The sequence below is a fragment of the Triticum aestivum genome, chromosome 7B (genome assembly GCF_018294505.1).
Source record: "Triticum aestivum cultivar Chinese Spring chromosome 7B, IWGSC CS RefSeq v2.1, whole genome shotgun sequence".
Classification (NCBI taxonomy): domain Eukaryota; kingdom Viridiplantae; phylum Streptophyta; class Magnoliopsida; order Poales; family Poaceae; genus Triticum; species Triticum aestivum.
The window spans coordinates 762,757,868-762,781,008 of record NC_057813.1 but is presented as its reverse complement, the minus strand read 5'-3'; the positions used below and the strand labels follow the sequence as shown (position 1 = coordinate 762,781,008).

The window sequence follows — 23,141 nt, the reverse complement described above, 5'->3', positions numbered from 1 at the left end:
TCCGGAGGCGGCGCCCAAGATTGGGATGCCGGACTGCGACACAAGCTGCGGCAACGTAAGTGTGCCGTACCCCTTCGGCCTTGGGCCGGACCGCTGCTACCGGCCAGGCTTCAACCTCACCTGCGATCGACTACGGCACGGCACGGCTGCTGCTTGACAGCCACGGGGCCTTCCAAGTCCTCGACATCTCCCTCCAGGACACCACACTGCGCGTCACCAGCTCCGTTTCTGTCGTCCAACTCCAAGCCACCTCCAGAGATCTTCTCTCCTTCCGTTTTAGTGATTATTTCACCAACCGCGGGGAGGTGCTCTACTCATTGTCAGCCCGCAACGAGCTCATCCTCATAGGGTGTAACGTCCAGGCGACGCTGCTACAAGGCTCGCGAATGGTCACCGGCTGCGCCACCTTCTGCTCCGGTGGTGACGCCGGGAGCCTGCCAAAGATCGCAATTAATGGCAGCCACAACAAGAACTGCTACGGCGTGGGCTGCTGTCAGGCGCCCATCCCCACGTCCATAGACAGCATGCCCAACGAGCTGATGCTGAGCTTCGAGTTCGCCGACCTCGTGCAAAACGTGTCATGGCACCCATTCGGGCTGATCGCGGAGGAAGGCTGGTTCCACAACCACCTCATCTCCGATCTGCGGCTACAGTCGCTTCAACGAAACTCAAGGTTTGCTCCCATGGTTCCTGTCGTTTTACACTGGGCGTTGTTGCCGCTGGCAGGCTTACCCGAGGCCGACGCCAATGCCAAGCCTGTGGAGGTAGCTACCGGCATCTGCTCGAGCAAGCACAGCCATTGTATATCTTGGAACAGAGGCTACTATTGCCAGTGTGATGGTGGCTACATCGGCAACCCATACCTTGTTGACGGTGGGTGCACAAAAGAAGGTATGTGATAATCTGATCAGTGTGATGTTAATTATGCATGCGTATTTCTCTAGCATTTATCTACTGAAATTTATGTCTACAGCTCAAAAGGAATTCATAACCGCGAAAACTTCACTTGTACTTGAAATACTCGCCTGTGTAGCGATAGGCATTTTGGTAGTCCTAGTGCTGGTGCTCGCAAAATGGGGAGATATAAAAGATATCAGGGCAAACAAGTTAAAACGGAAATTCTTCGAGAAAAATCATGGTCAGTTGTTGCAGCAGTTGATTTCTCAGAGTGCCAGTATTGCAGAAAGTATGATCATGACCTTCAAAGAGCTAGAGAAGGCAACACACAATTTTGACAAAGATCTTCAGGTTGGTGGTGGAGGGCATGGTACAGTTTACAAAGGGATTTTACTGAACCAACATGTTGTAGCCGTCAAGAAGCCAAACAGAATGGTACAGAAGGAGATCGACGAGTTTATCAATGAGGTGGTTATTCTATCACAAATCAACCATAGAAATATAGTAAAACTCTATGGTTGTTGTCTTGAAACTGAAGTCCCAATGTTGGTCTATGAGTTCATATCTAATGGGACCCTTTATGAGCATCTTCATCTTGAAGGACCAAAACATTGTCTTGGGATCACAGGTTGAGGATAGCCATGGAGGCAGCAAAATCCCTCGCATATCTTCATACAGCCGCTTCAAGACCTATCATCCATAGAGATGTTAAGTCTGCTAACATACTTCTAGATGATACTCTCACAACAAAAGTAGCAGATTTTGGAGCATCAAAGAATATTCCACTCGATATATCTGGTGTTGCAACAAGGGCTCAAGGCACGAGAGGGTACTGGGATCCTATGTACTTTTACACAGGACGGCTCACGGAGAAGAGTGATGTTTATAGCTTTGGGGTTGTCCTAGTAGAATTGTTAACAAGGAAGAAACCATTTTCATATTCGTGGTCTTCGGACGAAGATGAAGTTGGTCTTGTTGAACATTTTGTTAACTTGTTTGAAGAAGACAATCTGCTCCATATATTAGATCCACAAGTTATCGAGGAAGGTGGCAAAGAAGTCAAAGAAGTGGCCGCTGTTGCAGTTGCATGCGTAAAGTTAAGAAGAGAGGATCGGCCGACGATGAGACAAGTGGAGATGACACTTGAAGGCACACGCACATCCAAGGATCAGGCTTTAGATAATGCATTTCCATCTACAGAAGTTGAAAGCAACACAAACATGTCGATCAGATGGTATAGTATGGAACAAGAGTTCATATTGTCTGCAGAGTATCCTCGGTAGTTTTACTTACACGCATATGAGATGGACACATTTTAGAGGTTCTTACTCACATGGTTGGTTTAGCCAAAATGTGCTTCGTGATTTGTTGTGAATCTGTAGCAGCTTTATTTTTGTGTTGTCAAGCCACTTATACTAGGTGGTGTTCTTATAAACTCGTTGAAGAAGATCCCTCTGCTTTTCATGATAACTAACGATCATGGTTATCATCTTCTCTTATCTGCTTAGAAATATGCATGCTGCCTCAGTTGTTTTAAATATGTAAATTTCTCCTTCTGTTAATCCGTGTTCTTTCTGAGTTTACTCTCATTATACTTGTGTTTTAAATATGCATGCTATCTTGTCGTTCTTGGGGTTTATTTTTGGTAAATGCGCTGAATTTTTAAAATTTTACGGAACATTCTGCTTACTACTGCATAGAAGCTAGTGACATGGATGATTGGTGCCACTAACAACATCTACAGTCGGACTTGGCAAATCTGACCCCTCAAACACCCAAGGATGTGTCCGGGCATGTCCGCTGACACTGACCGATCATCCCTTAACTAATGCATTCCACATTCGGATACCTCAAATTAGAAACCTCAAATCCATATTCTTACATACAACGAAAAGCGATCTTTAAGCGGAGCTCGTCCGGCGGCAGGCTGCGCTCCCCAGATTGTTGGTCCGGTCACCAGCAAGGTAGGGTAGGGCATGGGACATGAGCCGGCTTAAGGCGCCGCCGACTCTCATGCCCTACTCTTCCTCGTCGGATTCCGGAACCCATTGGGTGGCGGCGGATGTCAGATCGATGATGGATCAACCATGGGACGACTCGGCGACATCCATCATGACGCGGATGCGGCGCCTGGACTGGTGCACCATACGGGGCGCCGGAGAATGCCACTCCGCCTCGCCGACGTCCACGGCCGCGAGGGCTGCCACCGCCTCCCACCCACGCTGCCTCGCACGGCGGGGCACAACGCGCCATATTTGCGTCCCTGGTCACAGAGCGCCATCGCAGGGGTTGCACGTCTGCCACCGCGTTCGGACTCCAGAACGACCGTACTTGATCTGGCTAACCACGACTGATCCACTTCAATGGATGCAAGACAAAAGAAGTAGGCCACCACTGCGGCGTGTTGAGGCTAGAGCTCTTGCAGAGATGTAGGCTTGTAGACAAGTGCATAGACATACAGGTTGGCATACCGGTCCCCGTTTTCAGGAGCTGCAAAACCCATTAATATCTGAAGTCCAAAATACTTGAGAGCTTGTAGTAGTTTATAGGTGTGACATAACATGATTAGTTTTAGTGCAAACCATATAAGCTCCTGCTATTAATGCAGCACTAAGGTTATTAACTGGTGATATTTTACTAAATTAAACATAAAAATTAGTAGTAAACCACAGGGACTTGTAAAGCGAAGTTACAAAACCAAAACCTTTTCCTCAAGTAAATCTTGGAGACGCTTTGAATAAGCAACTGCTCATGTCAGCCTGTCATTGATCTGCATCTTAACCTGAATGAACAATCAGCTCCCAGACGAAGAATCAACTCACCCTGATACCACATACTAATCTTATCTAGAGAACCATCCTCGCAGTTAACGCCTGGTTAACACTTGGTGCCAAGAAATCAAAATAAATTGATACCTCCATAGCTCTACGTCCAAGGTCCAGAGGAAGAAAAGGGGGTTTGGAGCACGCGGGCAGCGGGCTTCACTAACTCTCAAGAGATGAGGTCGTATAGTGTGCATACAAAGAAACATATTATATCACCAGTTGAACTTTCAAGAAATTAACTCACCAGCTTTCGGTACGCGTAATCTATGTAGGAGGAAGGGGGCAGGACTGAAGCAAAAGCCAGCATTTTCAAGTGGAGCGCATGCTGCATACTTTACTTGCTTCAAGAACTTTATACAGAATAATATGTTCTGTTAGTTCGTCTGAAGCGGTGGAACTTGCCTGTGCCTACTAACTTAGCATGTACTACAAAATAATATTGTGTACTTACAGTAGTATTTTGTACTTACAGTAAGTTGGTATAAACTCCTACTGCCGACAACAACTAAATCTCACAAGTAAGACACCTTAGTAAGACTGTGAACTGAATGAAGCTTGCAAAGTCTAGAACCACTTTTTCAAGCCTGACCAAAAATTATAATGCTCACAGAAAGAATAAACTCACACTGACAACATTTGACAGCATACAAGTATCAACGGTTAGTTAACACCACACAGATGGATAGGGTGCCAAGAAATAGAAGTGATTCGGAAGAAATTAACAGCTGCAGGGAGAAAAAGGGGGACTTGGAGGGACAAGAGGTTACGGAATACCGACTGGGGGCTAGACGACAAGAGCTATGCAGTGGGAGTCAGTCGTACCCGCCCTTGCACGACGGTGGCCAGCGTTAACAAAAATCAATACAGTAGAACAGTAGAAGATAGAGGGGTTTGGAGGAAGCATCCATGTTACTGCTGTGATATCTCCGCAGCTGCTGCAAAAGCCTCAAGACATAGAGGGAATCTTGTTCAGATGAGAGAAAACCTACGGAGCTACAAGTGTAAAGAATGATGATTCAAATGAATCGAGAAATATATTGTCAACTGAAACATATTATGTTGTCAACTCAACTCGCAAGAGATTAAAACCCGGCTGCATGGTCGTATATCTAAGCTGATGATACTTGAAAACTGTACCAGTAAATAATAAGGTTAATAGAGATGAACCGTGCTGTTTCATATACACGACTTCATAACCCTGATTCCATGACCATTCATGGTCTCTATTGTTGTGCCTTGCTGTGTATGTTTACATGCCTGTACATGGTTGTTTTTTTATGGGTATAGTCCTTCACTGTTATAGTGTAAAACCATTTCATAAGTCCATGATGAGATTGTTGGCCCAGACCCGACGCCGAGTACTTTCCGACGACGGTGATGATCGACGACAGACAAGGACCAAGCAACGCTGGCTTGTGATAGACCACCCTCAGTGTAAAGCTAGCCCCAAGCTAGCAATCTATCCTTCCTTGGACGTGTGGTACTAATACTAGTACTTCTGGCCAGAACAATCACACAACATGTGCGTAGGCAAACTAGCAATCGATCTATGCTTTGATCAATTGGACACAAGCAACGCACGCGAGATTGTATGGCCACAGGCTCGTGTCGAGCCTGTTGTAATTCTGTATTACTTTTCCATGATACAAAGTACAGGGGTTAGGCTACATATATATAGGAGCAAATAGCCCAAAAGCTAACCTAGTCGGCAAGGTATACGTGCACTACTCAGACACATATACCAGAGACGTGATTAACTGCAACAGAGATCAAATTTGTTTTGAGTTCTGACAAGTTCTTTTTTTTCAGGCTGATCTTTGTCTAGAAGCTGCAAGTTTAGCTCTGAAAGAAATGTCAGTCTCGGAATAAGGTTCCTCAGCAGGCAAGTTTGGGACAACTTCTATTGCATGGGTTAACAAGGCATTTGACAAGATTTTGTTGAAAGACATGCTGTTTTGCAGTATTTGCCTGTGATTGACATGTTTAACCAAGAAGCATCAGTACTGCTTCATGGTGGTATCATTATCTCACCAAGTTTGGCAAGGTAGAAATTATATCATCTCTAGTATTGGCATCCTTACACGTTATGTCCGAGCTCCATCTGCCACGGCCGGACTTGGTTGGACCCTCAATCATGCATGCTGATCCTTCACTCATTTTGCTTCGTATTTAGTCTGTATTGGAATCTCTAAAAAGACATATTTAGGAACGGAGGCACCAAAAATTAATGCTATGAAGTGTATAGGTACTACAGGAGCTCAATTAATTGTCTTATGAGTTAAGTGCTCCACCTCTCAAACCTCCGTTCATTCATCTCCATTGGATCATCATACCGACTCGTAGTATTTGCATACCTAGCTAGTTTTTCTTACTTGCTTTGTACAGCCAGATCCAGCTCACTGGTAGCGCACCTTACTATGCCTTGCTTTATTTCTGACAAGTGCATATATTTAGCTCTCGCGCGTTGTCTGTGCGAAACTGCATGTGGATGGATCAACTACCGACGTGCATACAAGCTAAGGTAAATAACCCAACCTGACAGCCCATTTTATGTACTCTAGTTAATTAGCTCCGTCCAACATTGTTGTCTGCTAACGTTCGAGTGTACTAGATTATGTATGACGAGATGTGAGTTTTTTTTTCGGCACACTGTCTCGAGCTGGTCCTTTGCAGCTATGAGGACTAAGAGAAAGATGCTCCTTGAGAAAGATACTTGAAATACGAGCACGCAGAGTAAACTATTTGGCCAGCTAGCATACAACTTTTGGGCACATCTAGAGAAAGTTTGCATGTGCTATCTGAAAATAGGTCCGTAAACATGACCTATGGGTTATAGCGGATGAAAACGTGAGGAAGCTTTTATGATGTGCCATAACATGTTTGTAACCATGACCAGAGATAAATTATTGCGGAGAGATCAGCCCAAATGCCAAAAAAGAAACGGCAAACTGAATTTTTGACATGCATATTGTTGTTCACAAATTGCAGTATCTCGTTCAGTTTATTGCTCCGTAGAATCAGTCTTCTTTATGAAAGGAAGAAAGGAAAGGCTAGGGTCTCCCTAAATTTGCTCTGGCTTGAAACATAAAGCACGTGCACACTGTTCTCTTACATAGTTACTCCCTCCGTTTCAAAATAGATGACCCAACTTTATACTAACTTTAGTACAAAGTTGGTATAAAATTGGGTCATCTATTTTAGAACGGAGGGAGTACATGCTAGCTAGGTACCTTAAAGCTATGTGGCTTTTCTGTAGCTAATAATGTTGCTTTTCCGTCTCCAGGATGCTGCCAATAATCTATGTGGAATACCCAAGTGTGGGATATATAGAGTACAATATGTGAGAGAGACTTGGAGTAGGGGACAAGTCGTACATGGTTTAAACCAATCCTATCTCTAACTCCTAATCTCTAACTTAAACATAATTATACTTCTAACATTCCCCCTCAGTCGTAGCGGGAGTGAAGCGGACGATGACGACTGAATTTGAACTCTTGTGCTTTCGTCGTCTTCTCCGCTGCGCCATCATCAACTGCGTCTCTGATGGGTCGGCAGTTAGGGCGGTGACTGCGTCCCCTTCTGGTGCCTTCCTGCCTTCTCGTCTATTCCCTCCCGCAGTCACAGCGGGAGTGTCGTGGACGCAAGTGACGAGACGGACGCTGTTGACTGGAGTTGTTGCCGATGAGTTGCTGCAGACGTAGCCACTAATGTCGAGGTAGCCATTAATGTCGAGGTAGCCGATCATGGTGATGTAGCCCTGGTCGAGGTAGTCGTGGTCGATGGTATGGTCGTCGTGGATGATGAAGCCGCACAAAGCCGGAGGCGCAAAAAAAATGCGCTATGACGGAGCTGCAGACGTGGACGATGCACCTTGCGGATGTCAGAGGGTGCCGTCGGCGATGAGTCCACCAGTTTTGCCAAGACCGGAGAAAACCCATCGAGCACACATCGGTTTTGCCAAAACCGTGTGGCCGTGTAGGGGTCGTCACTATAGTGACGCCATGTCAGTGCAGTCGTGCCGTCGTGGATGACGCGGTCGTTGCCGTCGTCGTGGTCGCGTCTTGCAGAAAATTTTGTCAGAGGACGCTAGGTGTCCATCTTGTGGACAAGGTGGCGGCGGTGTGTTGATGAAGATGTTGGTGAAGACGACGTTTATGAAGACCTTGGTGATGAAGTGTCGGCGATGGCGTCACAGCAGCGTGTCGACGATAATGTGTCGCTTGAAGGCGTCCCTCGCGGCGACCAAGTGTCAACGCCGTGTCGCGCCGGAGAAGTCGATCAAGATTGCATCTCGTTCCACACCCGCCTGGCGTGTGGATGGTGCATGTTGAGATCGCTTCTTGTAGACGTGCTCGACGAAGTATATTGGCTTGTAGCCCGACGTAGTCGTATAGCTTGATGATGCGGCGCAGGGTTGGTGCAGATCGCTCGATGCAGCGGTTCGTGGACGTACGCGGACAACTAGCTGGTTGGCGCTGCAGCGTGGAGTCCCTTGGCGAGGCCGCGGCTTCGGCGATGGCCATCATGTGCACCGGCTGGAATCCATCTGGGATCTGCGCATGTGTCCGAAGTCGACGAAGGCAGCTGATGCTGATGAGGCCCAGCTGCATGCCCTCCCGTGATCGAGCGCCCACGGAGTCGCCGTGCGTCGGGATGATGTAGACACGTGCAACCGGGCCCTCGGAGTTGCATCGTTGAAGGCTTCAAGCTAGCCGAATCCAAACCAAGCCCGAGTCTAGATATAGCACGTACGTGCAGTTTTTGTGCATGCCATACAAGTGCATGCATGGCTGCATGGGTCGATGGAGGTGCTTGCCGATGAAGTGCAAGTGCCGGCTCCAAGGGAACCGATCTGCTCCCTGTCCGACTTGTCTGACGCGATGGGTGTGTGTCGAAGCAGATCAAAAACAGATCGTATGCCTGGGCTGCCTGTCGCCTGTACATATCCCCGGCGTGCCGTCCGGAGCCAGAGGTCGATGAAGATGCGCCGTCAGGCCGCCTGGACAGAAACCGGTGGCTGCTCTTCTAGACCGCGCGACCTGCCACGTGTGCTCCGCTGTTGCACGAGCGTTGTGCCGGATTGATCTCACCGGATTTGAGGGTCGGGGAGAGGAATCTATTTGTGGCTAAAGCAAGAAAAATCAATCTAAGAAAATTTTGAATTGGAATTGTTCTAATCTATGGAATCGATCTGATCTTTGCTCGACCGAGTGCCGCGCCCCCGGGGAGAGGAGATTAATCTCCCCGGGGGCGGCGCGCTGCCGAAGTGTGGTGGAAGGTTCCTAGGATCGGCGTCGTGAGACAAACCGCTCTAATACCATGTAAAATTGTAGGATTGATGAATATTGTGTTGTTGTTGTTTTTTTTGATCTGACCCAAGTGTGGGATATATAAAGTACAATATGTGAGAGAGACTTGGAGTAGGGGACAAGTCGTACATGGTTTAAACCAATCCTATCTCTAACTCCTAATCTCTAACTTAAACATAATTATACTTCTAACAAAGACCTCCCACGGTTCAATATTTGACTTGGAACTCCGTCATGCATTTGATGCCTCATGAATTTGTAATGTAAGTTGTTGATTCTCAACTCTTGCTTATGTGAATTTTGGTTCTCATGGATGAGTCTGCAAAACATGAGTTGGGCTACGTTTATACTGCATCGACGGTTTATATAAAGTTTGTGTTCAAAGTTTCAGTTCAGTCCGTTTGCTCGTTCAGTTACATAATCAATAAATAAAGAACATCACCCTCCACTGTGCTAGCTCTCTTTTTGTCGCCAACTGCATGTGGTGGGCACGTGGATGGATCAATTAGCGATGTGGATGCAAAGTTAAACCAATCGATAAAACAGATTCAACAAGATGGTAGAGCATGTTCGATGAAGGCAGGCTTCCCAGCCACTATAGCATAAATGGAGACAATCAGACGTGCTGTTCTCAAAAGGAAGTGTTTCTTACTGGTACATTAATTAAACCCATGTGATTAATTGATTAAACTTTTGGTCACTGTGGCAATCAGGACTTTGGAACGCAAGCCTTCATCCTCCTGCTTGGTTGGCAATAATTTTGGTGCTAATAAATTTGGTTACCTGTTGGGTGAAAGAAGGAGATTACCTTGTAAAACTGTTGCTAGCTTGTATTGACATGCACAGTTTTGGTGCTAATAAATTTGATTACCTGTTTGGTGTATTGACATACTCATAGTCCCTCCGTTCCAAAATAGATGACCCAACTTTGTACTAAAGTTAGTATAAAGTTGAGCATCTATTTTGGAACGGAGGGAGTAGGAGAGAAGAGAATAGAGTTGAAGTTGCCTGTGTTTTCAGTTCTTAGCTACACCCATGTTCACAAAGGACGAAGTGCTCATAAATCCACTCGAATGATCATCTGGGCCGTGGGCCGTGGGGTACACATGATCTCACACGAATGATCATCTACACCCCAGATTCCAGATGCGCAGAGCCGTCACCTCCCTGACCCTATTGGCTTCCTCAGCGCCGGCCAAATCCAAATGTGGAGCTGCACCACTCCGGCGACAGCCCCCATTCTCCACAGCAGAGGAGCTCGTGTGGCAATGCGCCGGCGGCGGCAAAGCACGCATGGTCAGTCGCCATTTCCCCTTTCCACCGTTGATTATATATTTTTTTACCTTTCTTGCCCTAAATTACATGCAATTATTCTTTTGTCTTGATTTTGTTGACATTCTATCGATTCGGTACAGAATTCTTTTGACTTAATTTTGATGGTATTGACGCAAAGAGTAGGGTAGTGCTCTAAAACTGCAGACGCTAGTGCCTTAGGCCATTGATCAGTTTCATGCTGACAGATGATCTTGGATGAATAATATTAGTTGCTATCTGCCCACAAGGTAATAAAGTAGACCTAGGTGGCAGATCTCAGGGAAGTTTCACCGCATTTGCCCCCAACTAGCTGCCAACCTAATTATGATGTCAATTTTTATGTATTCAAACAAGGTGATGTTACTTCCTGCCTGCCCCCAAGGTAGAGTAATAAACTAACTAGACCTATCTAATCTCAAGGAAAGTACCCGGCATCTCTCATCTACTAGTTGCCTACCTAATTACTCCCTCCGTCCCATAATATAAGAGCGTTTCTGACACTAGTATAGTGTCAAAAATGCTCTTACATTATGGGACGAAGGGAGTATGATGTAAATGCTTATGTGTTCAAACAAGACTTGAAAGCTAGACGAGCAAGTCGTCCTTGTTAACAAGGCAGCCGTTGCACCAACTACCAATCGATTTGTCCTGTAGCCTAATACCTAGCTAGATAACACATCACATATCGATGGGGGACAAATGGAGGACAAATCTTCCTTGTTAGCAAGGCAGCCATTGCACCAACTACAAATCGATGGAGGACAAATCGATATGCACCGCGCAAAGAGCGCAGTGCATGCGGTTAGATGGATAAGAACGCGCACAATTAGTCAGTCACCGGCCGGCTTAAACAACACAAAACATACTGGCCCACCAGTCATAAGTATACTTGAGGGTTGAGTTGCTAGTTGTTGTCCCAGCTCCATCTGAATCCTAAAATTAATCTAGCATGCATCACCCGGCTTTTGAATGGCAGTGGAGCTCTTGCTGTAAAAATAAGAAAAAGGCAGTCTTCTGCTTCAGAAATCAAGATTTATTTCATCAGTTCTGCCTGGAATGGCAAAGATTTATTTCATCAGCCTGAGCACCAGGGGGCAGGGTTGATCTTCTTCAGAGGAAACCCCATACTTTCAATTCTCCGTGACTACTCTTGTATCACGTTGAGTGATGGAGTTCCGAAAAAACTAGAGATCATGGACACATAGCTTCAGTTACAAAGTTTCTTCTACTCTTTTCTGGCAAAACATAAATTACAAATGTATGCAGGAGAAGCTCTACTGCACACAAAAAAGGACAAAAGCAGCCAGATGTTCATCAATAATTGTGGGGCAGGTTGGCATGCCATAAGCAGCACTTAACTAATCCAGAGCCTAATTAAGCTTAGATAAGTGCTGATGTGTGTACAAAACTATACCATACATATTTTCGGAGGGTACCTTGAGCTCGTCCAAAGCTAGAGATAAAACGTACCTAATGTACATTACAACTGGTTTGTCCTGCCTATCGTCACATCTTCCATGTCGGGTATGAACCCCTTTCCCCCCACTAAAGCAGCAACTCGAACAATACTTTTTTTACAAAGCAGTTGAACCATACTTTAAGCATTGTCTTCTGCTGCAGAGGATTTTCTCAATCATTGAGGTTTCTGAACATCTTTTTTCAGCAAACAACCATAAACGTCAACATCAGTAACAGTAAAATACCCAAAACTGTTGAATGTGTGAATGCGATCGAACACCAAATTTCATTGTTATCAACAGTTGAATGTAAATTTGTAATACATACATGGATAGCTCAGTCTTCCTGAGAAATTATGAGAAACGTAACTGTTACAATGTAGACATCACAAACCTAATCATCATCAATTAATACGTAGCTATGACATCGATCAGGGTCCTACTAATTCAGAAACTCATTTAGCTTTTATTAGCTGATTGACGGAGCCTCTGTTCAAAAGATTAAGCAAGATCAGCCACCTGATAGCCCACATTGTGTAATTAATTAGCTCCATGCGGGGGAGACGTGCCGGAGCAGAAGCATAGCTGGTGCGCAAGGAGACGACGTGCCCAGTGGCCGCGTTCTGGTGGAGGAGCTGAGCTGCTGCTCCTGGATGCGACGGGCCAGACGACGATCTGAGCTGCCGCTCCCGGAGGTGACCTGCCGGAACATCAACACATCTTCTCCCCACCATCTCCGCCATCGGTGTTGTCCATCCATCTCAGAGGTTGTTGAGGAAGTTCAAGTGTAATTTGTCTCTCTCTTTACAGCCAGCTAAAGCTAAGCTGCTTAAATTTGACGCTACCTTTGTCATTACAGCAAAATTAGCCAACAACAATGGCGATTGTGCTGGATGCGTTTGCTTCCTACCTCGTGGACATGCTCGCGCAGGTAGCAGCTGATGAAGTGGGGACTATGCTGGGCGTCTCCGGTGAGATTGACAAGATGGGCGACAGGCTCCGAGACCTCAAGAACATCCTCGCTCACGCCGATAGGAGGAACATCACTGACGAGACTGTCCGAGAGTGGGTGGGGCATCTCAAGCGTGCCATGTACGAAGCTACTGACATCCTCGACCTGTGCCAGCTTAAGGCCATGGAGCATGGATCATCCAGTACCATAGATGCGGGATGTCTTAATCCCTTGCTCTTTTGCATGCGGAACCCCTTCCATGCTCATGAGATCGGCACCCGCATCAAGAAGCTCAACCAGAGGCTTGACGACATCAACACACGGAGTTTTGCTTTCAACTTCATCAATATTTTGTCTTATGAGGATCATAGCAGCAATGCCCACGCCTCTCGCCATGGTAATCCAAGTCGGGAGACGGCAGGGGACTTTGACCGGTCGGCTGTAGTTGGGAACAAGATCGAAGAAGACACAAGATCATTGGTGGCCCAGATCATGCAGAATGGAAAGGAGGTCAATGATGACATCATGGTGATTGCCATCGTAGGTGTTGGTGGCATTGGCAAGACCACCCTTGCCCAGAAGGTCTTCAATGACGAGGCCATCCAAGGTGGGTTCAGTAAAAAGATATGGTTGAGCGTCAATCAAAATTTCAGTGAGGTTGAGCTGCTGAGAAGAGCCATCATCGGTGCCGATGGAAATGCCCAGCTGGCTGGAAATGCAAAGGACGCTCTTCACCGTGCCCTAATGCATGCCTTGAAGGACCACAAGACATTGCTGGTAATGGATGATGTGTGGAACAATGGAGCCTGGGAGTGTGTGCTCAAAATACCCTTAGTCAATGTCGTCGCTTCAGGTAGCTGGGTCCTCATCACCACTAGAGATGAATGCGTTGCCCGAGGGATGACAGCAACATGGCCCTACCACTACGTCGACACGTTAGCGCCTGAGGACGCCTGGTCATTGCTCAAGAAGCAGGTCCGTATGCAATTAAATAGTGATGTCTTAATAAAGTGGATAACCTATATTCATGTACTACCTTCGTCTAGAATTACTTGTCGCTCAAACAAATGTATCTAACACTAAAATAGTGCTTAGTGCTAGATACTTCCGTTTGAGCGACAAGTAATTTCGGACGGAGGGGGTACTTATTAACAGTACAGTGTAGTTAATTAGGAGAATTTTTTTGATGCTTCCATACTAGTGTGCAATTAATTACGTATAAGCCAATCGCTTGTACTCCCTCCGTAAAGAAATATAAGAGCGTTTAGATCACTAAACGCTCTTATATTTGTTTACAAAGGGAGTAAGTACTATTACCTCTTGGATGGTAAGTTGTTGTCAATAATATTGTATGGCTAATATTAACTTTGTTTTCTTTTTGAGGGCGCTAATATTAACTTTGTTGTTTTGCAAATAAGGTAATTGCACCGGCGGTCTTGAACTTGGCATGAATGTGTACTTTACTCACCAAACTTTGAAAGAAGTGGTGCGCTAGCTATTTACTCCATTCGTTCCAAAATAAGTGTACTAGAGAGTACTTGGCAAAATATAGCACCAGGGGTTAAGTTAAACCGAGACCAAGTCAGCTTAGATGGCTAGTTGGCTTGCTGCCGGCGTGCATTTTTGGCGCAGAGTCCACACGTGTAGCGTGAGGCCTCGGGGATGCTTTTTAGTAAAGAATCCCTAGAATTGTGGCTAATATTATTCACACATATTGTGGTACCATAGAAAATAATAGAAATGAAAAATTATTTTAAGATCGAAAACAACAATTTTGGTGAACCCCTACCAATAGAAGCAAATTAATATAAAACAAAATCTAACTAGACTAACTGCTGTAGTATAGTTTTGTAAAAAAAAATTACACAAAATATTTACAATGCAATATTTGTTGTAGTATTATGCATTTTAGGTGACTAAGAGATAGGATAATTTCAGGTGACTCTAAAATAATGAACTATGTAATATATGTTAATCCTAAATTAAGAATATAATTTCCTGTTAAAGCAATGAGTGAATAGTGCAAAAGTAATTTTTTGGAAAGAATAGTCCATGTTGAAAAAACAGAAGGGAAGAAAAATTGCTTTCTAGGTATAAGTTATGTAAGTTATACATGAGAGTCATTGCATTAACCTTTGTTATATAGGTGGGTGATAAGTAAATACATTTATAACATTTTCTTTTTGACTAGTACTTTCTGTACTTTGAGTATTTTTACCTAGACAAACTTACCCTTGATAAAGGGATAGCTATATCAAATACTCCTATTCCTCCAAAAATATCAAATAGTCCTCTTATCTATTGAGAGGCAAATTAATTTGAGAGTCTTCAAAGAGCTTGGTTCGTAGTTAATTAACCCTTATTGGTCCCTTGAACTGCATGTTTGCAGGTAATCTCAAGCGAGATAAATGAAGGCCACATCAACAAGCTAAAAGATATTGGATTGAAAATTATACAAAAATGTGGTGGTTTACCACTTGCGGTCAAAGTAATGGGAGGACTCTTGCGTAAAAGGGAGGTGCTACGTCGTGACTGGGAGCAGGTTTTTAATGATTCTAAATGGTCAAGAACTAAAATGCCCCAAGAGCTCAACCATGCAGTATACTTGAGCTATGAAGATATGCCTACTTATCTGAAGCAGTGCTTTCTATACTACTCTATTCTTCCTAAAAATAAAAAGTTTAATGTGCATCAAGTTGTTGCCATGTGGATTAGCGAAGGATTTGTTCATGGAAACTCTAATGATTTAGAAGAATTGGGAGGAAATTACTACAAGGAGTTGATATCTAGGAACCTTACAAAGCCAGATAAATTTGATGTTAATCAATCATGTTGCAATATGCATGATATTGTTCGCTCATTTGCTCAATATATGACTAAAGATGAAGCACTCGTAGCTCAAGACGGAGACAATGTTAATCTTATTAAACTTCATTCAGAAAAGTTTCTTCGGTTGTCTATAGCAACCGATCAACTACAATCAGGTGAACTTGACTGGACATCTTTACAGAAGTACCAATCAGTGAGAACACTAATCTCAACTATTCAGATCAAGATAAAGCCCGGTGATTCATTGCTTGCTTTTTCTGGTTTGCGGACTCTACATATAGAATTTGCAGATGTGGCTGCATTGGTTGAATCACTGCATCAACTCAAGCACCTGAGATATTTGGCACTACTTGATACTGATATATCTGTACTTCCAGGGAACATTGGCAAGATGAAATTATTGCAATTCCTTAACCTTGGTGGATGTGAAAATTTGATCAATCTTCCTCATAGCATTGTGAAGCTTGGCCTGAGGTTACTCAATCTTCCGCACGTGAGTATGATACCTAGAGGGTTCTGTGAGCTCACAAGTATGAGGAGATTAGATGGGTTTCGAGCCCACATGGATGGTGATTGGTGCAGTTTGAATGAGTTGGGGCCTCTTTCCCAACTGAGATTTCTTGGATTAATTCAATTGGAAAATGTATCCACTGCCTCGTTTGCTGCCAATGCTAGGCTTAGTGAGAAGATGCATCTTATTGACCTTGTTTTGGTCTGCACCAGTAGACTAGGAGATGATGGATTGGTCAAAGGGAAAGAAGGTGTTTCTGAGGAAGAGAAGCGACGAATCAAGAATGTGTTTGATGAGCTCCGCCCTCCACCAAGTGTAGAAAATCTTGTTGTCGATGGGTATTTTGGCCTGCAACTCCTGAGTTGGATGATGTCCACATCGATGGTGCCCCTCACCAACTTGAAGAATCTAATGTTTGATGGCCTGGCTTGTTGCACCCAACTTCCCAATGGGTTGTGTCAGCTCCCCTATCTGCAGTCTACCGTGCTCCATGCATCAAGATTGTTGGAAATGCATTCCTGCTGGCGGTAATTGATCCATTTCTGAGGTTAAACAGGATGGTGTTACAAGGAATGGTGGAATGGGAGGAGTGGGAGTGGGAGGAGCAAGTGCAAGCCATGCCGTGTTTGGTGGAGCTTTCCCTCAATAATTGCAAATTGACCTGTGTTCCTCCCGGCCTTGCCTCCAATGCGAGAGCTTTGAAAAAATTAGTCATAGACCACGTGCAGAATCTCAGCTACCTTGAGAATTTTCCTTTTGTTGTTGAACTTAGAGTGCATGGAATCCCTGACCTGGAGAGGATCACCAATTTCCCCAATATGCAGAAGCTTACTATCACCAAGTGCCAAAAGCTGAAGGTTCTAGAGTGTATCCCTGCACTTGTGAGGTTGGTCCTGGAGGATTACGCCATGGAAAAGCTTCCTGAATACATGCGGTACATAAAGCCAATGCATTTGCAGTTATTCTGCAGACCATGGCTGCTCGCTTCAGTAGCTGCGGGACAATCTGGTCTCGAGTGGGATAAGTTTAGGCATGTCGAGCATGTTAAGGTATATGCACGTGCTAGAGGAAGGAAATGGTACGTGATATACACAAGTGGAGACACTGGCAAGTTCGATTCAAATATTAGCAGCTCTACGGTGTTTGAAGGTAAGTTTAAACATACGATTTTTATCTTAATTTGTTTGGGCACTCGGACTCTGCTAGTTTATAAGTCCGTTTCACCTTATCCCCTGCCTTTCATCCATATATGCCGCTGCATGATGACTGGATATATGTCGTACCTTTTTTGTTCACATGATTACGTCGTTTCAGATGACGTATAAACATGACTGTACTGGGCATGCAGCTTAATTCTTAGCCACACAGCATCAGCAACAGCAGCTCAGCCTAGTGATCAAAGTAACCCAACATCATAATGGGGTAGATACAATATCATTGGCTTTGTGGACAGACACCCTTCTTCCCGGGCTTGTTGTAACATTTGCTCTGAGGTCAGCTTGCCAAAGTGTTTTGGTCATTCTCTCGTGTGGTTTGCAACAAGGATTGGTTTAGTATACAGTATAGTGTGCATTGCGTTTGCGTATGCATCTAACTAGTAGTTTTCCATGTAATTTTGCTTGCTGCAGATATAAATTGTGATTGGGCTGCCTAGAAGAGCTTGCGATCCTCTTGCTGTATGTGGTCAGCGTTGGCTTTGTATGGTACTAACAGTACTGGCGCGTTCCCCTCGGCTGGCGTCTCCGCGGGCACCACGTGTCGTGGTGGGTCCGGCGCGGGCGCGTTGCCTAGCGCTGCCGCGTCTCCACGCAATGATGGCCCTGACGGCTGGGCCCACAGGCGTGTGTCTCCCGCCCGGTCGCCCGTGCGGTCACACGATCCAACGCCCGACCGCGCCGTAGTCGAGGCGGATTCGCCCGTTTTGTCGCCTGGGCAGGCACGTGATCCCACGCCCGACCGCACATCAGTCGAGGAGGATCTTCCTGGTCATTTGGACGCCGCCAGTACTGCTGGATCCGCTGTGGCTCCCGGATCTTCTGCGGATCCTGCTCATGTACGCCCTCGTACACGAGCTCAGAAAGGTATTTTTAAGCCTTTGGTTCCTAAAGATGGGACGGTCAGGTATGATAAAAATTTTAAATTTGCAAATCTTGCTGTCACTCAAGAACCTAGAAATGTGGCAGAAGCTCTAGGAGATAAGAATTGGCAACGTGCTATGGAAACGGAGTACAATGCTCTTATGAAAAATCAAACTTGGCACTTGGTTTCTCCCAAGTCAGGGAGGAATATTATTGACTGTAAGTGGGTGTACAAAATTAAACGACACTCTGATGGCACTTTAGATAGATATAAAGCTAGGCTAGTTGCTAAAGGTTTCAAGCAACGCTATGGCATTGATTATGAGGACACGTTTAGTCCAGTTGTTAAAGCTGCCACCATTATACTTGTTTTGTCTATTGCTGTCACCAGGGGAAACGCGCTACTGCTACAAAATAGCTGTAGCGCCGTAGCAGTAGAGCTGGTGCCCGCGCTACTGGTAGCAAAAAAACCAGCGCACCTTGTTCTCTCCATGAGCTGATCCCCACCAGAAGTTAGAGGAGATAGAGGTCAGGTTCCGACACATTTTCTTGAATAGTTGAAAACAACTCATGGTGAACGTCGGTGTCGCTTGCAGCCCTGATTTCGCTAGTACTTCCTTCGCCGCCTTTGACAGACCTTGCCCTTTCCATCCCAACACTTTACCCTTAGAACTCTCTCTGACATACTTAAAAGTGCCATGCTTAGATCTACCCACCGCCGTCGGTAGGCCAAGATATTTCTCGCTAAGCGCCTCAGAGTTGATGCCAATGACACCTTTTAAAATGTTCTTATTATCCTTCGAGCAGCCCTTACCAAAGAAAATGGATGACTTCTGGAGGTTTACCCTCTCACTAGATGCATGCTCATACACTTGTAACATATTCCTCAGCTCCTCCAGGTTTCCTTGGGACCCCTCCAGAAAGACGATGCTGTCATCGGCGAATAAGAGGTGAGTCACATGGGGGCCAGTGCCGCCAAATGAAACCCCGCTGATCCACTTTTCCTGCTGAGCTCTCTTAAGAAGGGCAGAAAATCCTTCAACACAAAGCAAAAACAAGTATGGAGATAACGGATCCCCCTGCCTGAGGCCCCGGGAGGGTAGGAATCTCAGAAAGCCCACCATTAAGCTTAACGGAGAATCTGGCTGTTCGGACAAAACGCATAACCATGTCCACCCAAAGTTGAGCAAAGCCAAGGCGATGCATGACTTGCTCCAAGAAGGTCCATTCAACACGGTCATACGCCTTCATCATGTCAAGTTTAACAGCACAAAGAGGCTTCTTCCTTTTGCGTTTACGGATAGCATGCACACACTCGTAAGCCACCAAGATGTTATCAGTAATGAGCCTCCCCGGTAGAAAAGCACTTTGTTCCTCGGAGATCATCACCGGGAGAAAGCACTTGAGTCTATTAGCAAGTACCTTGGCTGCCACCTTATATAGAACGTTGCAAAGGTTGATAGGACGAAACTGAGTTAGCAGCTCCGGGGAGTTTACCTTAGGTATCATGACCAAGACAGTGTCATTGAAGGAATCCAGGGTCGCCCCACCAGCAAGAAAATCATGAACAGCCGCACACACATCAATCTTCAAGAGAAACCAGTGTCTCTGGTAGAATAGCGCGGGCAGGCCGTCCGGCCCTGGGGCTTTCGTCGCCCCCATTTGAAACAAAGCCTGTTCAATCTCCTCATCAGAGATGGCTGCAGTTAGGTTCCCATTCATGTCACTGGTAACCACCTCGTCCATGAGCTCAAGCACTCTGTCAGCCCCAGCCGAGCCCTCCGAAGTGAAGAGAGTGGCATAAAATGACGCCGCCATGGACCGCATCTCCTCATCGGTGGTGCATTTGCTTCCTTCTGCTCGCCGAAGGGCATGGAGCGTGTTTTTCCTTCTCCGATGACTGGCCCTATTCTGAAAGTATCTTGTGTTCTGATCCCCCTCTCTCAACCATCCAATTCTTGATCTTTGCTTGTACATAATCTCCTCCCTCTTGTACAACTCGCCCAGCTGACCCTCTAGGTCTCGGGCCTCCAGTGAGACGCCAGACACTAGCGCACGTTGCCGCGCATGTTCAAGCTCCAGCTTGAGCTTCTTGATCTGACTCCAGGGACTCCAAATGCTTTAAATTACCGATCTGATTTGGGATTTTTCCTGTCAACTGAATGCTTGATATATTCAAATTGGTGAGGGCAATCAGTGAACTTATCTCCTCTGGGATTTGTCCTGTTAAATTGTTACTGGACAAATCAAGATTGACCAATAGCTTGTAGATTTGGAAGCTATAGTCACGCTTTTGGTCTTTCGTGATTACTTGAATGCTCTCTTCAAAGTGTAATCCTATGTAGTGTCCTTGGATATTATGGTCATCATTCCCTTCAAGTTTGAGAGTGACCATGGTATGCTTCATGTTATTATTTTTGCCTAATATGTCCAACTAATGAAGACGGGCAAGGGAAGTGAGATTGTCCAGAATATGGCCACTGAACATATTTGATCTCAACCTCAAGATTTGCAGTAGGGGCATTTTCTCGGGTAAGCACATTGGTAATCCTCCAGAGAAACTATTGTATGAAAGATTCAGGAATTTTAATTGTGATGCACTTTGAAGAATTTTGGGGAATTTACGGAGAGATCATTGTTGTTCCAGGCTAGACTGAGCATTTGGGAGCCAAACTGATTTGCAGAGTTTGCACCAAACTCCTTGAAGCATTGCATAACATCTCCTGTGAACTTGTTTCCTGATAGGTCCAACCGTCTCAGACTAGCCAATCGGCATAAAGATGATGGTATCATGCCTCCAATCTGATTATTTGCAAGCAACAACTCTTCTAGAAATGGAGCTTTCAGGTGTGAAGACAATGCCCCTAAGAAAGAGTTTGATGATAGGTTCAAGCGGACTATACTTATTGGGAGCAATGGGACTTGACCTGTAAGGTTGTTCGACCCGAGATATATATGGTCAGCTGCCATGTGTTGTAAATTTTCTGGTAATGAGCCATGCAACTTGTTTCCCGATGCATGCAAGAATGAAGCTCGGGAAAATGTCACCTAGAACCAATCAGGCATAACATCATCCAGATTTGCATTTCCGAGGACAAGAACATCAATGCCAGTTTTCCATTTGAGCCACTCTGGAAAATGAGGTCCAAGATGGCATGCCGGGAAACCTGCGACCTTCAATCTGAATGGAGGAACCCACTTTTGGTTCATAGTTAATTTCAAAGAGTTGTATGACAAGTCTAGATACTCTAAATTCAATAGTCCTGCAAAATCTTCCTCTGTGAGCACATTGTTTAATTTATTATAGCTGAGGTCCAAATACTTTAAATTGTCCAAACTTGTAGAATGCCTTTTCAAGAGCACGTCGTTGAAGTTGTTGTGCCCGAGGTCCAAAAACCTCAAATTACCTAAACTTGCAAAATGTCCCTTGAAGAGCACACAGCTGAAGTTATTGTAGCTGAGGCGCAAACTCTCTAAATTACCTAAACTTGTGAAATGATCCTTCAAGAGCACACCATTGAAGTTATTGTATCCTAGGTCCAGTTCATTCAAACTACCAAGTGCTCCAACTCGGGTAGAGGGCTAGTCATCATGTTTCCAAATGCGCGGAGAACACTCAGATTGGTCATGTTCCCAATCCAAGCGGGCAAATTTCCGGTCATATTTGTTTCCACTACCGACAACTCTTGCAATGTATTCCTTGAGCACCTTGGCAATCGATCCATGAACTCATTGATGTTTCAATACTTTCAAGTTGCACAGGTCTTCTATGTTTCTTGGTAGCAAACCCTCAATATTGTTCCACCTCAAGTATATGACCTGGAGGGACTTCATGTTTCTCAATTCACTGGGAATGGACCCATTCCAGCCACAGTCTGAGTGGTAGAGCTTCTTGAGACTTGTAAGGTTCCAGAACCAGTTCTCATTGAGTGATGTATAGAGGTTGTTACTAGACATATCAAGGACCTCGAGATGTGTGAGGTCGGACTTGGAATGTAAATTACTAGCAGTCACAGTACTATTAAGGCCACATTCGTGCAAGCAAATCACTTTAAGAGAAGGGAGCATGTTAACCGTGTGAACCCAATCCCTCACAAAACTAAGATCCACAAAGCTCATGTCAAGATGACTCAACAAAGAGAGGCGTGGCAACCATGCAAGATCCACTGCTCGAAGACCATCATAATTACCACTAACATCGAGATATTGCAACTTGGAGAGATTCCCAAGTTGGGAAGGTATCGTCCCAGTGAAATATGCCAATGAAAAGTTGAGATACCTTAATTTGCCGAGGGAACCCATGAAAACAGGTATGCTTGTGCCGGTGAAGTCATTATGGCTCAGATCAAGATACCTTAGGTGTTGCAAAGTAGCCAAAGAGGAGCTCATCTCTCCTGCCGACAAGCTCAATGATCTGCTCATGTTCGGATAGCCACCAGTATCCATGTCGATGTTGCGGAGGTTGAGTTTGATTATATGGCCAGTTCGATTGCTGCATCGAACACCCTTCCATTGACAACAGTTGTTGCCACGGCGCCATGACGAGAGATGGCCAGCAGGGTCGAAGAGGCTCGCCTTGAAGGACAGGAGCGCATCTCGCTCACTGCTAAGGCAAGCCTCTGATTCACTCGCTTGACCATGGGAAGTGGATGCTGTTTGGGAGATGAGTAGGCAAAGGAGTAGTGCTTTTGCTCGAAGGAGGTGCATAAGCTTAGTCATATTGGCCGGAAATGGCAGACGGGGAAGACAGTGGAGCGAGCGTCTTATCTCCGTTCCACAACAAGCTACTTTAAGCTAGTCTTTCCATGTGTACTTTTCGTATGCTCAAGTTAAGTTATGGCAAGAATTCTACCCTGCAGAGGACGGCAGACCAGGTTGTGGCTGGAATTTCTATTCATGTTTCGCTCAGTATTTGTGGCCGGAGACTTGACGCCTCAGTCCACGTCATGGTCTTGCAACGTATACATAC

At 45.3% G+C, this 23,141-nt stretch overlaps 1 protein-coding gene and 1 pseudogene across 1 annotated transcript; one reads left to right on the top strand and one right to left on the bottom strand.

The window, feature by feature from the left end:
* Positions 1–12,679: 12,679 nt before the first annotated feature.
* LOC123155910 (putative disease resistance protein RGA3) lies at positions 12,680–16,824 on the top strand. The gene is made up of 2 exons (XM_044574059.1): positions 12,680–13,729; positions 15,144–16,824. The coding sequence occupies exons 1-2, from the start codon at positions 12,680–12,682 to the stop codon at positions 16,623–16,625; spliced, it is 2,532 nt and encodes an 843-aa protein (XP_044429994.1). The 3' UTR covers positions 16,626–16,824.
* A 3,419-nt stretch (positions 16,825–20,243) lies between these two features.
* LOC123158847 (receptor-like protein EIX1) lies at positions 20,244–22,891 on the bottom strand (annotated as a pseudogene).
* Between the last annotated feature and the right edge of the window lie 250 nt (positions 22,892–23,141).

Excerpts from the sequence above, each read along its gene's own strand:
- LOC123155910 (XM_044574059.1), top strand. The coding sequence starts at position 12,680 with ATGGCGATTGTGCTGGATGCGTTTGCTTCCTACCTCGTGGACATGCTC. Across the intron at positions 13,730-15,143 it reads GGTCATTGCTCAAGAAGCAG|GTAATCTCAAGCGAGATAAA; the intron begins GTCCGTATGCAA and ends GCATGTTTGCAG.